Genomic DNA, 14,084 nt, shown 5'->3' on the forward strand with positions numbered 1-14,084 from the left:
TCTGCTAGCTCTGAAAACACAGGTTGGCAGAGTCCTGTGTTCCTGCTTTGACTGGTTATGACAACTTTATGGAGACTTCCGGTTCTCAAGAGAGCTCAAGCATAAGTTGACCTCCCTGAAGACAGGTGGATATAGAATCAACTTCTATACCCAGGCCTCACAATAACAAACTCTTCAGGCTCCCCCTCTGTTCTCCATTTCCTTCACTCTTAATGTTTTATTAACCCAGGCGTCTATGGATTCTCTTCTAAGGTCCCAGAGAGGAGCTCATCCTTGAGAAGGGACACTTGTCTTTCTCCATCTGGGAAAAGAGGACAGTTCTTCTGCTCTTTCTGCCTCTCTTGGCCAACATGGAGGTGACACACTGGAGACAACCATGCAGTTCTTCTACACTTTATCTCCTCCCCTAGCATCCTCCTTCCTGCAGGTGTCATGGGTCCAGGGCCCCCCTCGGACTGACCTGCATGGCCAAGCAGATGGTGTTGAGCAGGATGAGGACGAACATCAGGTATTCAAAGTAGGTGGAGTTGACCACGTACCACACTTTGTACTGGTGCTGGTTCTTGGGGATGTACCTCCGTAGGGGCCGGGCCTTGAGGGCATATTCCACGCACTGTCGCTGGGAAGGAGGCACCGGGAGGGGTGGGGCGGGAACAGAGAGAGGGGGTTAGTAACCAGGTTGATGTGTGTGGGGTGGCAGAGGAGGTGGCATGTGGATGAAACTACACACCTTGGGAATCAGAGAAATAATCTACTTATGTAGCTCATTTACAGGTTTGAGATGTTATTTGGCCTTTTTTTTTCTATCACTCTCTTAATCAAGGAAAGCATTGCCTCTAGTCAACTTCCTTACCAAGATTTTGTCAAGGAGTTTGTGTCTCCTTTTTTCAATTTGGTAATGCCTGGTATACTGCTGACACTTAGTTGGCATTTGATAAATACTTACTGAATGACAGATAGTTGGTCTTCTCATTGATTATTTCCTATGCCACAGACTCTCCTTGGGGCACTTCTCAACTTCTCCTTCCTGTCCTAAGTCAATCTTCCTTATTTACCCATGTCCACAAGATCAGAAGACATAGTTCAAGGATAGGGGATCAGATCTTGGGCTGGCTAGATTCTTGGGACTCCAGGACAGATCCAGTTCATTTTCTCTGCACTGGGCCCAGATTCTTGTGTCAGAAACTGGGGAGTCACTCCAGCCTCTTCACTTACCTTCAGCCTCCACACCCAATATCCAGGCCTGACAAATTTTATTTCCTCTTATCCTGTCCACCTCCACTAATCATTTCTCATCTACACTTTCTAATTGGCCTCCTTCTTTCCCATCTTACTTTCAATCCAAAGGCCATACAGCAGCCAGAATGATGAGTCTAAACCCAAGATGTTGACATCAAAACCCATGAGGGGTCCAGCTGGCCTAACTGATGTGCAGCTGAATGTCTTGTGCCATGTACTTTCCCATATAAGAACTTAAGTCATTTATGGACAGGGATGTAGTTCCCTCTCACTCTCCCCATCGGGGATCCTAGCTAGGGAAGTGACCTCAGTGACCACATGCTGCAGCCCACTGTAACAGCTTCATTCCTCACTGACAGAGTTGCCAGCTCTTTCTCATAGGCCAACAGAATACCTTACAGTCCTGGCATTCCCATATCATTCCTACTTAAGCCTCTTTCTTGCTTCCACCTCATGTGCAGGCCTTTGTGTTTTATTTAAGAAACCATTTACTAGTGGTTTTCTAAGACCCCTCTCTTCCCCACCCCTGAAACTCTCACTCCCTCATTGCTCTGGTTTCTTTCCTTCATTATCAATGTGCCAATGCTTGTGGGCACTTTCTGACTAGTCAACTTCTGAGACATAGGACATGAGGTTTTTCCCCCCACAGAATCTATCATAGAGTTTCCTTAAGTAGATGCTTAACCAATAATTGTTGGCTGAATGCATTTGCCAGATCCAGGATTTGCATTTCTTTTGTCCAGGCCCTTCCAGAAGACTGACAGCCCTATTCCTTCATTGAGGAGCGGACAGATAATCTTAGTGTCTGCATGGATCTCTCTCCTGACTCCAGCCTCTCTTCCAGGTGGGCCGCAAGCTTCCAACTGCTGTCATTCCTCACATAGCCCTGCTCCCCGCTTGCCCCGCCACCTGTTCCTCTCCTTTCTAGGAAGCTACCTGGTTCTTGTCCAGCTCACAGTTCTTGTATTCCTGCTCCCCCTGCTCCTGGAAGGTGACGATGACGAAACCCACGAAGATGTTCATCATGAAGAAGGCAATGATGATGATGTAGATGATGAAAAAGATGGAGATCTCCACACGGTAGTTGTAGATGGGGCCCTTGTCTTCTGTGTGGGAGTCGATGGAGCGGTACAGCAGCCTGCAGGGGGAGACAGGCCCCAGAGAGAAGCGGAGAAGCAGTGTCACCTCTGTGGAATGATGGCACCACTGTTGCTAGGGATCCTCAGATCAGGGGTGCTGGAAACAGCTCTAGGCTGAGAGTCGGAAGATCTGGGTTCAAGTCCCAGCTCTGCCACTTACTGGTGTGGGACTATGGGCAAGTCACTTAACCTCTTTGAGCCTCAGATTCTTCATCTGTACAATGGAGACAATAAGCCTGACTTTCCTACCTGGCAGTGTGGTTGATATAATGTATATGAGAGTGTTTTGAAACTGTCAATAATTATTTCAATGTAAAATGAGTCATGGACATTGATATCAAATACTGGAAACATTAGTAAATATTGGAACAGCTTTGTAAACTGGCATAGACTCAGAGGATGTTACAGTGAACATAAAATAAATCTATCTGAGAGCAAACATCCATTTAGATAAAAATGCTAGATAAAAAATGACCCAAGCTTATTCAGATCATCAACAATGGTTTGTATTCATACTTAGGTAGTTTCCATGCGTATGCCATTCATTTGGGCCTGGACTATGTGCCCATTATGCTTGCTCCTCTTCATGGACAGGGATTATCTCCTCTCTTTCCTTTGTTACTGTGTACAGTACTCGGTTATTCTCTAGGTACTATCTATGGGGTGACCTCATCTCAGATCCATGCACTAAATCTGACTTAGGAATATTTAGAATTTTCTGGCTGTTTGACAGTAATTTTCCTGGAATACACTGGGTGGGGGGTTTGGGGAAGCAGATGTCTATACAAGATATATGGAACAGCCTGGTAGAGGTGATGCAGTGTAAAAGGCCAACCAGGCTGGTCTAGGCGTTATCTCCGGGAGGAATTTGTACTCAGACTTCCATCCCTTTCTTACTTCTCACTGTAATTATAGGCAAGGCTCTTCCTACGGAGACTAGGGTAGAGTCTAAAAACAGATTATCTGTGCCATCTCTGTCCACATTGAGTGCATGTCGGGAGTAGTAATCTTGAATCCTATGGTAATCCAGGGGCTCATACCTAGAGAAACTCACCCCACTCCTAGATGCCATGAGAGTAATGACAAAGAACCCTATCATTGTGGCTCATTCTGAGGTAGGGAGGGGGAGCTAAAAGAAGCTCCTTTCTGGTTGGAATTTCTGAAATGTTGACATCTTCTAGAAAAAGAAGAGTCTATGTTTCAGCAGTGACCATGGTATGCAGATTATTCTAGAAACAAACCCTCATTGCTTGGGAAGGACACAGGTAAGTATGACCTCTGGGAAGGAGTGTGGGAGAATAATAAAACTTGGGGAATGTTTTGTCCTCTAATATCAGGGTGGGCAGGCCTTGATTTGTATACTCACTCTGGCCACCCCTCAAAGGTAGAGACGGTAAAGAGGGCCATCATGGCTGCCAGAACATTGTCAAAGTCAAACTTGCTGTTCTCCCAGCTGCGGGGTTGGATGATGGGGTGGTCGACCTCCCCGTCCTTGTATGTGATGTAGTTACCCCTGAGAAAGAAGGAAGAGTTAATTCTCGGGTCTCTCATCTCCCTTCACACCTGACACACCAAGGACTCCTGGCTTGCTGGGTGGGATGAGACTGGCCAGGCTTAAACCCATACTACTAGCCATTGGGAAGAACTTCTAAGAATAGATAATATTACATGTCATGTCAATGTGATAACATTACCCGTGGGTTAAAGTCCAGCTGTCAGTGCCATCTCAGAAAGAATGGGCTGTCCCTTCTCTAAGGCCAAGTCAACAACCTCCCCGAGTTAAGCAGCATTGGCACTGGCTGTCCTCCAGCTTGTACTCACTTGCATTCCGCCTCAGTCTGTTTGGAACTATCTGAGCAGGTGTAGAGCTTTCCCTGGAAGGCAGAACAAAGTGATTGGAGATGTTCATCAATCAATGAATCAGTCAAAAAATGACTAGCGATCATCTCTATAGCCCAGCACTGTGCTATTGATGAAAAGTGCAAGGAGAACAGAATCAGATCAGGAAGCTATGACTCGCATATACAAAGCAGGCAGCAAATAAAGATGCTCAGTGCTGCAAGTATCACTGAAATAAAAAGAAAAAGAAAAAAGAGAACTCTACTCCATGAAAGCTGAACTCTTTTGGCTGGCCCGAGGAAGGTAGAAGTGGAACAGGGCTTGGAGGGACAAATTACACGGGAGGAAATCAGGGGAATTTATATGGTTGGTAGGAGAGGGCAGGGGGAAGAATGCTTCAGAAGGTAGAACAGCAAAAATGAAAGGATTAAGGCAGAAAGACTAGAGACCATGGACGCTGGCCTCAGCATGGCTGAGGGGTCTTGTCTGGAAGCAGTGAGAGAGAACCCTGATGGATGCAGGCTCTGAAAGCTACATGGAGAAGGGTGGATTTGGTGCTGTTGATAATGGGGGACCACTGTGGGCTTTAAGCAGGTGACTGACATGAGGTTTCAGAGGATAAGGGTCCCTCTCCCTTTTTTGCTAGAAGGAAGGGCAGGGACCACAAGGGCAGGCTGCACTGTGAGGGTGAGGGGTCCTTGGCCTGTTGGAGAGCTCCTCCTTCCAGGCTCTTCCTCTTCTCCTGGGGGATGCTGAGAGGAGGGTGGTTGGAGATTCCACTCACCCCAAGTCTGACCCAGGCCTCTGTCTTCTTTTGGTTGTACCTGCCAGCTCTCTTTCTCAGGAATACTGACAGAAGGGGAAGGAAGATCAGAGTCAAGACATTACCTTGAAAAGCTGGACCCCGATGCAGGCGAACATGAACTGGAGTAGCGTGGTGACAATGACGATGTTCCCGATGGTCCGGATGGCGACGAACACGCACTGAACCACGTGCTGTGGTGGGAAGAGAAGGTGGGGGAAGGGGCTGGGGTTCAAGAAGTGCCTGCAGCCTGAGCTTCCCTTTGCCAAGCCATGAGCCTTTCTGAGGAGGCTGCACGGGCAGCCCCTTTGCCAAAGGGGGAAAATCAGACTCAAACAGGCGAAAAGCACCTTCCCAGGTTCACATGGCAATGGAATCCAGTGGAACTCAAAGTCCCCTGTTGGGCTCTAGGTGACTCTAGGGACAAAAGCCCAGCTAGTTTCCCATTTTATAGGGGTAGGGATATGGAGATCTCATCGTTATGTGGGGCCCTGGGTTTGTGAAAGTTTTGCTTTGAAGTTCTGATTTTGAATGGCTGCCTGTCCTTGTTCTTTTCTCCCTGAAGTGGAACTGGTGGTACAGGCAGGAGAGTCCAGGCTCCAACACAGCAGCCACTTGCTCTGGCCATTTCTCCTCCCTCCAGGCCCACTCCCCGCCCCATCCCTTTGCTTAACTTTCGCCAACCCACAGCCAGGTAGATGCTTGCTGGACTGCTGGTTCCCCACCCAGGCCCATGCTTCTCACCTTCAGCCCCTTGGCCCTGTTGATGGCCCTTAGGGGTCTGAGGACTCGCAGGACTCGTAAGATCTTCACCACGTTGATTGCACTTGACCTGGGAGAGGGAAACAGGGCAGGTGAGTAAGCTCCGGTTTTGGTGGAGCCAGAAGTAATGTGGTGAGGGGGTGTGTTGATAGGCTGCCCCAGGCGAACTTGAGAAAGTGTAAAGTCGGTTTGGGGGATTTTTTCATCCTGGGACCATTCTCTACTCCCAACTCTTACCCCCTAGAGGAGCCTATAACTTGCCTGTGACCCTGGGACTTCCTGTTGGTGTGTAAATAATATGAAAAGCAATTTACCACGAGTCATTAGCACTATAATGTGCTACTCAGGGGAGCTTTAGACAAGAAAAGAGAAACCCCAGCTCTGCCACTTAACAGCCAATTCACTGAGGATCAATTTCCTAACTTTTCTGAACCCTAGTTTTTCATCTGTAAATTGGGCCTCATAAGGTTGTTGCAGGGATTAAATGAGGAAACACAGCTGCACCACCTAGCAGTGTGCTTGCCACATATTATGAACTGAATAAATGGCAGCTTTTTTATGATGTCTGATGAAGACATCACTGAACTTGAAGAAATGCCATACAGGTGGTGAAAAATCATGCCTTGTTGGTTGGAGGTGATGGGCATGGGAGGAGCTATTCTGGTGTTATCTCCAAACACATGTCCTAGGTAATAGCGCATTACATACATATATGAAACCCACTGGTTCATAGCACACTTAGGACTTGAAGGAATGGATTCTATGCAGCAGGTTCTGCATACCTGGATGCTAGGGCCTGGCCAGGATTTCTGGGAGTTTCAGGCTTTTGCTGTTCCCAGTGGAAATGAGGCACTAGGGTGCAGTTCTTCCCACAAGCCCCTCACCAGGAAGCCTACATGGTTTCTGGAGTTACTCATCAATGCAACCCAGGTGGGACCTATCCCAATCGTCACATACTACCCTGATTGAGATCTCCTCTCAAGCTTTCAGAGAACCTTGTACCCACCTTGGGACCTAAAAAATGTATGACACCTCAGCAAGGGCTGATTTCATTCTACATGAGATCAGGATAACATGCTCAAGAGGGAGCTGGTAGAAAGATCTGATTCCTCTGGTTCATGGCTCTTTTATTCCAAAGGATTCAAAGGGCATTCCTAGTTATCCCAGTGTCTCAGGGAGGGAGCCTGTTTGCACTGAATGGCAATGGAAAGGATTTTAAGATCAGGCGGGGGAAAGCACAGACTAAAGGTTGGGAGTTCTTGGTTCAAGGTTAAATAGTAGTTTAGTGGTAGTGCTGGGATTAGAATCTAGACCTGTAGGCTCCTAGGCAGACAGCTGGGACAAGACAACTGATGATCACAGAAAGGGCCTCACTCCTCATGTCCCCGTGTCCACTCTTTCTAGGCTTACGATGAAAACATCCTTGGGAAGGGAGACCCAGGACCCCTTTCCTCTGCCATTGGTGTGATATCGGGCAAGTCTCATGTCCCGGACCTCAGTTTTCCTGTCTGTAAAATGGTGATAACAGCCACTGCCCTGTCTGCCTCATAGGTTTTTTGTTTGTTTGTTTGTTTTGTTTTGTTTGTGAGGACCACAGAGGGTTGTGCATGTGAAAGTGCTTTGAGGTTGAAGGGTTAACATTAGCATCAGATAGACCTTGGGAGAGGCAGTAATCAGATCCTTTCAACTGAGCAAATTGGCAACCTTCATTGTACACTGGAGTCACCTGGAGGGCTTTTAAAACTCCTAAAGCCCAGGCCTGTACGCCGGACCAATTAAATAAAAACTTGGGGAGAGGGATCCAGGCAAATATCTTTCCTGAAACTACTCAGGTGATTCCATTACACAGTCAAGATTGAGAATCGGCAATTCCCCTCTCTCTTTCTCTTTCCCCCACCCACCTTCTTCTCATCAGGTACTTTGACTGGAAAGAGAAAGGGAGGAAGATGGACCGGAAGATCAGGGCTGATCATGGAAATGGCAGGCCCTTGGAGCTGAGGGTAGCCAAGGGCACTGGGCATGTGATGGAGGAGGCAGGAAGGCCCTGGAGACATTCCTCTCATTATAACTGGGCCTGGCCCTCCCTGTCATGGCAAGATCCAGATATTTAAACATATTCTTGCTGGATCGACATACCCCCAAGTGTCACACCATTAAGGACGTGTACAAAAAGCCATCATGTTGTAGAAGGCAGGGGACCCAACCCGTTCCTGCCACAGTCACACTGGTGGCCATACAGGAATGCCCTCCAGAGTCTTGGTCATCCTCTCTGACCACTTGTGTGTCCCCATCTGGGGCCGAGGGAGTCCTACTCACTGGATGCCAAAGGAAATGAGGGACACGCTGACCACCAGCAGGTCCAAGATGTTGAAGTAGTTTCGGCAAAAAGAGCCCTTGTGTAGGAAAGCCCCATAAGCAGTCATCTGCAGGGAGGCACAGAGAAACATGAGCATGAGTGGTCCCTGCCCAAGCTCCAGAGACCCCCTCATGCCTCCCTCTCCTCCCACAGCATTCCTTGGGCAGGGCAAGCTGAAAAGCAGTGAGAAGACTGGGGGCAGGCAGGACTGCAGAAGGAGAGGCAGGACCAAGGACAGCATTCTGCAACCATTTACACAACCACCACACAATCCCCAGCTTAGGATGGTTAAGCGGCTCCTTCCACCTACTAGAGCACACCAGACTCTTCCATCCTATCTTTGGAGCCTTTTCAAATTGGGCACTGCCACCCCTTTTTCATTTTCCACCACTGTTCCTCATCACTTGTCTGTGGGTCTGGCCCTGAGGGGCCCTTTGCTGACACTGCCCAGACCAGGTTTCCCTTGGATGCAAACTTCCCAACCTCCTCTCCAAATTCTATCAACCCTCAGGGTCAGCTTCAGACATTAGGCATCTGGGGAAAGGTGGGGCAGTGGGGTGACCAATTGTCCTGGTTGTCCCAAGATTTTCCTGGTTTAGCACTGAAAGTCCTGTGTCCCACCCAGTTAATTCTTCAGTCTCAGGCAAACTGGGACAGCTGGTCAACCTAGTGCCCAGTGGGAATCTATCAATAACTTTGGCAATTAGCATCCCTCCACTTCCTAAGCTTAATTAGTGTTTATGATCTATGGCACATATTCTAAACTCAGTTCTATTATCTTGCTTCTAGACTGATGTTCTTTGAGGCCAGAGCTATGTGTTCAGAGGGGCAATGTGGTACCATGGTTAAAAGCATAGGCTCTGGAACCAGGCTGCCTGAGTTTGAATCCCAAAACTGTCATATTTTATTTGTATGGCCTGGAGCAAGTTACTTAACTTCTCTGTGTCTCAGTTTCCTCATCTGAGAAATGAGGGTCATGATAATACTTCCCCTATAGGGTTGTAAGCATCAAATGAGTTATTACAGGTAAAACACATACACTACCCTGCAAATACTAAGCTTCATGTAAGTGTTAGTTGTCACTATAAAGAACTGAACTTGGGGCCAGATAGATTGGAATAGAATCCTGGACTCTTCCTATATAAGGATGTCCACTTTCCTCATCTACGAAGTGGGCATACTATTCCCTGTCTTTGTGAGGCACACACAGAAAGACAACGTGAAGGCCCTTTAAAGACTAAAACGGGAGCAGCTGGGATGGTGATTATTGTTCCAGGACTTGGCTATTATTACCTCTCTCTGAGCTCAGTATAAAGCCACTGTAGATGCTTAACAAACAGCCTTTCCAATTCTGTTGACTTGAATTAAGAGCCAGCGGATTTCCAGGTTAAGGGTTGTGAAAGGCCATGGGCCATGAAGCATCAGCCAAAGGGAACGATTTGGTGCTGGTGGTTGAGAGACTGAGAGTGGCTCCCTGGTCATCTGGGGTCCAGTTTATCTCCTTGGAATCAGAGCATGCCCAGAGCAGCATGTCCGCAGAGCAATTCAAAAGCAAACACAGGGGAAACTGGCAAAAATAGCTCTCGCAACCTAGTTCTTTCCATTTATCTCTTGCTGCAGGGGGTCACAGGGGACTGAGGCACCTGTGTCCTGCAACAGTTTCTAGAAGTGGGTATATTATATAAACACCTGCAGGGGAATATAGTTGGAGATTTCTCCTGAAGGCCCACCATCTGGAGGGTCTTGTTGTCCTGTCTCCCGATAAAGATCTAGGACCCCACAGACTAGACTTGGGTGGCTCTTCCAGTTCACTTAACCAAAGAACCCCTGAGCCTGTAGAAGGCCAAACACCTTCCCCAGCCATCACACTTTCAGGCTCAGAAGAGACACTGCACCTAACCTCACCTCATTCCTGGCTTGTACATTTTGAGGACACTACTGAGCACCACAGAGCCCTCCACAGTCAGGAGGAGCATTCCTTGAATAGGTGCACTAGTGGGGCTCACAGTGCCAATGTCTGTCCTTTGACTTTGGGATCCCATTTGTCAGGGGACCTAGAATGATACCAGCTCTCCAGAAAGTGAGTGTGCATGTGTGTGTGTGTGTGTGTGTATGTGCGTGTGTAGGGGGGGGTGGGGACAAAAGCCCAGGCAGGGCTAGAGGAAGAGTGGTCAGGGGAGAAAGGGCAAGTGGATACTGAAAAAAATGGAGCATTTATTTGAAAATTATCCTAGGCATTCAAGACAACAGAAGAGGCCAGGTTCAGGTACCCAGTGCAAAGTGTCCTTTATCTTTTGGCTGATGGCCATCCACTTCCTAAAAGTTCTAAGTCATTGCATAGGAAAAGCCTATTGCTGGGGTATTTTCAGGCTGAGGAAAGATAAAGGCTGGGCATGAGATCACTGACTGTCTGAGCTGGAAGGACCGGAAAAGCCCTCTGTCCAGTCACAGGCGGCTTACCAGCACCAGAGGCAGCTCTTTTAGTTGCTAGATGCATCTTGTAACTGTACTCACTATGCCTGGTTTACCTCCTCCCTCCTCTATGTGACAGTCCTTTGCAGTATGCAGGCCAACCATCATGGTGCTATAAGCCTTTTCTTTTTAAGGCCAAACGTCCCCAGGTCTTTCAACTATTCTTGAAACTAAATGCCACTTGGATGATGGGCCCATCGTTTTCTGTGCCATGGCATAAAGCTGAGCCTTCTGGCAAGGCAGAGGGGCCCGGTGGAAGGAGGTGCAGGGAAGTGGAGTGAGCACTTGGGTTTCATTTAGAAGCACATTGAGTCACAACGCGAGTAGAAGAGGGAGAGGGCAAAGGGAGGGAAGGCTCTGGCCATGACAATGATGGCAAAGAGACCTTTCACTTCTGCTCACGGCAACCTTGAAGGAAAAAAAGCACCACTGAAATCCACAAGGGAAGCTCCGTGGAGCAGATGTGAGAATTGGGACTCAGAGCTTTTCTTGTCCTGGGAAAGAGTTTTGGGGATTTGAGTGCCTCCCTGAGTCTGAAGTCCACAAGAGCTCAGCTCACCATGGAAAGGGGTTTTACAGAGTCTCTTAATGCAGCCGGGTGGCTCTTGGCTCCCTCTCCCACTGCCAGGAATCAGGGCCTGGTCAGATTCACTGACCAGGGACAGAAGCTAGGGGTCTGGACAGCTTAGTCTTCTGGGGATAAGAACACAGGGGAGGCACACCAAACTGCCCCATTCAACTTCTATCTGGAGTGATGGAACTGTCGTGCACATTAAAGGGTTGGATCATGACTTGGGAGTTGCATTAGGAAAGGAAGGGTCTGTCTGCAGGCTGGCTGTGGCACACGGTCAAGTGTGGACAGTGGCTTGCATCAGCCACAGGAAGGGGGAAAAGGGAGCCTGGACTCCTTGGAAGGAGTCCTGGGTGAGTCTCCCAGGAAGACACCAAGCTGGAGCATATGCTTTAGAGCCTACAGCCCTTCTGTTTGGGGTAATGGTAAAATCCATTCTGTTGTTCTGAGAAGACAGCAAGTGCTGAAATGCACTTTTTCTGGGTCTCAGAACTCACACCCTGAGTGTCAGATGGAGTGGCTTGGCGATGCATTGTTTTAGAGGCTCAGATGTATACTGGAAAAACTTAGAAATCATAATAAAATAAATATACATATTAATTATAAATTAATATAAGTAACAAAATAAAACTTAGAAAACAATCTCTCTCATCCCAATGCTTTCAGGGATGGGCTCCACTGATAGGGTAAGTCTGTAGCAGTTTTGCAATCAGGGCCACCAGCACCGGGGGCCACCAGCTGCAGGTGGAGCCAGGCCTGTATGCTCTCAAGACTGGGGTTTGGGACCTGGGTGCTCCAGGTTCTTTCAGCTCTTGTTCCTTACTCCCCTGTGCTTAGCTCTCCAGTACAATTCTCCCTCCTCCATGCTTAGGGCAAGGGGCATTGTAACAAAGCTTTTCAGCAGGAAACTGAGGATTCAGAAGTAATCTACAGTGACCTGTTGAAAGCCCTTTTGGAAGGCTGGCCCCAAATCTTGCATTAGACCCATGATTATTATCACACAGGCCCAACTCCAGCCTAGCCCTGGTGCCTGCCCCTAGGAGGAAGGTGTTGACAATGGCTATCCAAAGGAGGCAGACAAAGTGATTTTCCATGGCCCATGAGCATTTCCACTCTTGGACTTTGTGCAGCATCTCTTCTGGGCAGGAGGAGGGAAGGGAGCTCTGAGCAGGGGTCAGTCATCAATCACCCGGAGATGGGGTGTGTGTGTGGGGGGGCATCACGAACTGGCACAGTGCCAGAGCTGGTGACAGGACAGCATCAGTGTTGACACCGTGAGCCATATGCCTCTTCTGAGAGGAAGCACAGCATGGGAAGTGGGTTTCTTTGGGCTTCTGAGTCTTAGTAAGGCACGTACCACAATGGGAAGGTCACTAATTCTTCCAATCTCAGGCTTGAGAGTAAAAAAGAGAGAGTGAAGGAAATAAGAGAGAAAAGACACAGGCAGATAGAGCAGAGATAAAGAGGCAGAGTGCATTGCTCAGATTGCATTACCTTAAGGATAATTTCTAATGTAAAGATACTAGTGAAGACATAGTCTGCATTGCCTAGGATCTGAAAAATAAGCACAATTGGATTAGTGGCTGTGAGAGTGAACTCGACACCAACAAAAGCATGTGTGTTAGCAACAGACAGCAGCAGAGAGCTAGTGCTGGCTCCTGGAGGATGGGAAGAGAGAGAGAGGGTTTGGGCTTTACCTTCAGAGCAATTTCAATGGTGAAAATGGTAGTGAAAACAATGTCAAAATAAAACAGAATCTGCAAAACAAAAAGAAACAGGATGGGGATGGTGGGGAAGGGAGAGAAGCAGGCCAGATGGAGAGGTCAGCTCCAGAACCACACTACATGTCACCTGAGCTTTTCCACGTGGAAACAGATGGAAGCGAGTTAGGAGATGAGTAGCATATACACAGCATTGGATCCTGAAGCGGAACTGGCCTCAGGCAGCTTAGTGGCTCCAGATGAAGTCCCCAGACATGTGAGGGGCACTTCCAGGGCAGGACTCAGCTGTCCTGGATCTGGGCAGGATTTGGTTGGATGTTTTTCTCATTAATCCAATTTACTTACAAACCCCACTCAGACCATTGGGATGCATGTCAAAAGGACAGAGAGTGTGGTTTGCTTTTTTATTGCAGGAAAATGCAAAACGCTTAACTCACATTGGTGCAACTCAGCTAGCTTCTCATGTTGGTGGAGATCCTGGTGTTGTGTTCTTTGGGGCATGGGAGGGAGCATCCTCTAGGTGAGGACTACCCAGGTTTGGGGCAGGCTACATGGTTTCATCCTCTATTATATCTCAGGTGATGGATCAGAGCTAGAGCCAACACCTTTCTAAGAAAACTCTGGACCAAGCAGGCTGCAGGATCACCAAGTGGTTTGTCATGGGTATGACTTTAGGTTGGTGGACTCTTCTCTTCGTGCCTACCTGGTTGGGATTTGACAAAGTTTTGAGGCTTCGAGATATAACAATTCTTACTCTAGCCTTTAAAGTTGTTCACCAGAGCCTTGGGTGGGTCTCCAAATTTAGGTTTCTACTCTACACAATGTCATTGAAGCTCTCCTTTATATAAGGTCAGCCTCACCATTGGCACCTGTTTGACAATGCTCCCCTCATCTCCCCAGTGATTGGAACTGGTCAGAGTTTATTGGGAGCAAGGCAGGAAGTCAGTGATTTTATATATATATATTTTTTTTCTTTTTTTTTTTTTTACACTAAAGTATACAAGGAACCAGAGCCTTCAGGGAAACATCCACAGAGCAATCAGAGTTTTGAACTTTGCCATTCAGGTAAACCTGAGGCATTTGGGTAAGTGTTCTCTTATTTGTTTTTGATGGTTTCTACCAAAGCCCTAATATCTTAAAGAATGTTTGTTGTGCATCTGATTATAATATTTGGAATTGGGCT

The 14,084-nt window shown here is 47.7% G+C and overlaps 1 protein-coding gene across 29 annotated transcripts in view; it reads right to left on the bottom strand.

Annotated features, from left to right (window-relative positions):
- The window catches only part of CACNA1C (calcium voltage-gated channel subunit alpha1 C), a 734,056-nt gene that overhangs the window by 94,912 nt on the left and 625,060 nt on the right, over positions 1-14,084 (bottom strand). For 22 of the 29 annotated variants that reach the window (XR_015721584.1, XM_087855495.1, XM_087855491.1 and 19 more), the window contains 8 exons: positions 12,878-12,937; positions 8,098-8,204; positions 5,764-5,851; positions 5,106-5,213; positions 4,200-4,252; positions 3,745-3,891; positions 2,176-2,377; positions 461-619 (listed from right to left, as the gene is read on the bottom strand). Coding sequence is in view for 28 of the 29 variants with exons in the window: in XM_087855495.1 (XP_087711621.1) it covers positions 461-619; positions 2,176-2,377; positions 3,745-3,891; positions 4,200-4,252; positions 5,106-5,213; positions 5,764-5,851; positions 8,098-8,204; positions 12,878-12,937 (924 nt within the window). In the remaining variant the exon portion in view is untranslated. Of the gene's footprint in view, positions 1-460; positions 620-2,175; positions 2,378-3,744; positions 3,892-4,199; positions 4,253-5,105; positions 5,214-5,763; positions 5,852-8,097; positions 8,205-12,674; positions 12,735-12,877; positions 12,938-14,084 lie in introns of all 29 variants that reach the window. The other 7 variants (XM_087855496.1, XM_087855504.1, XM_087855498.1 and 4 more) reach the window with 2 other exon arrangements.

Source organism: Ursus americanus, chromosome 25 (genome assembly GCF_024610735.1).
Source record: "Ursus americanus isolate L20-20 chromosome 25, mUrsAme1.1.p, whole genome shotgun sequence".
NCBI lineage: Eukaryota > Metazoa > Chordata > Mammalia > Carnivora > Ursidae > Ursus > Ursus americanus.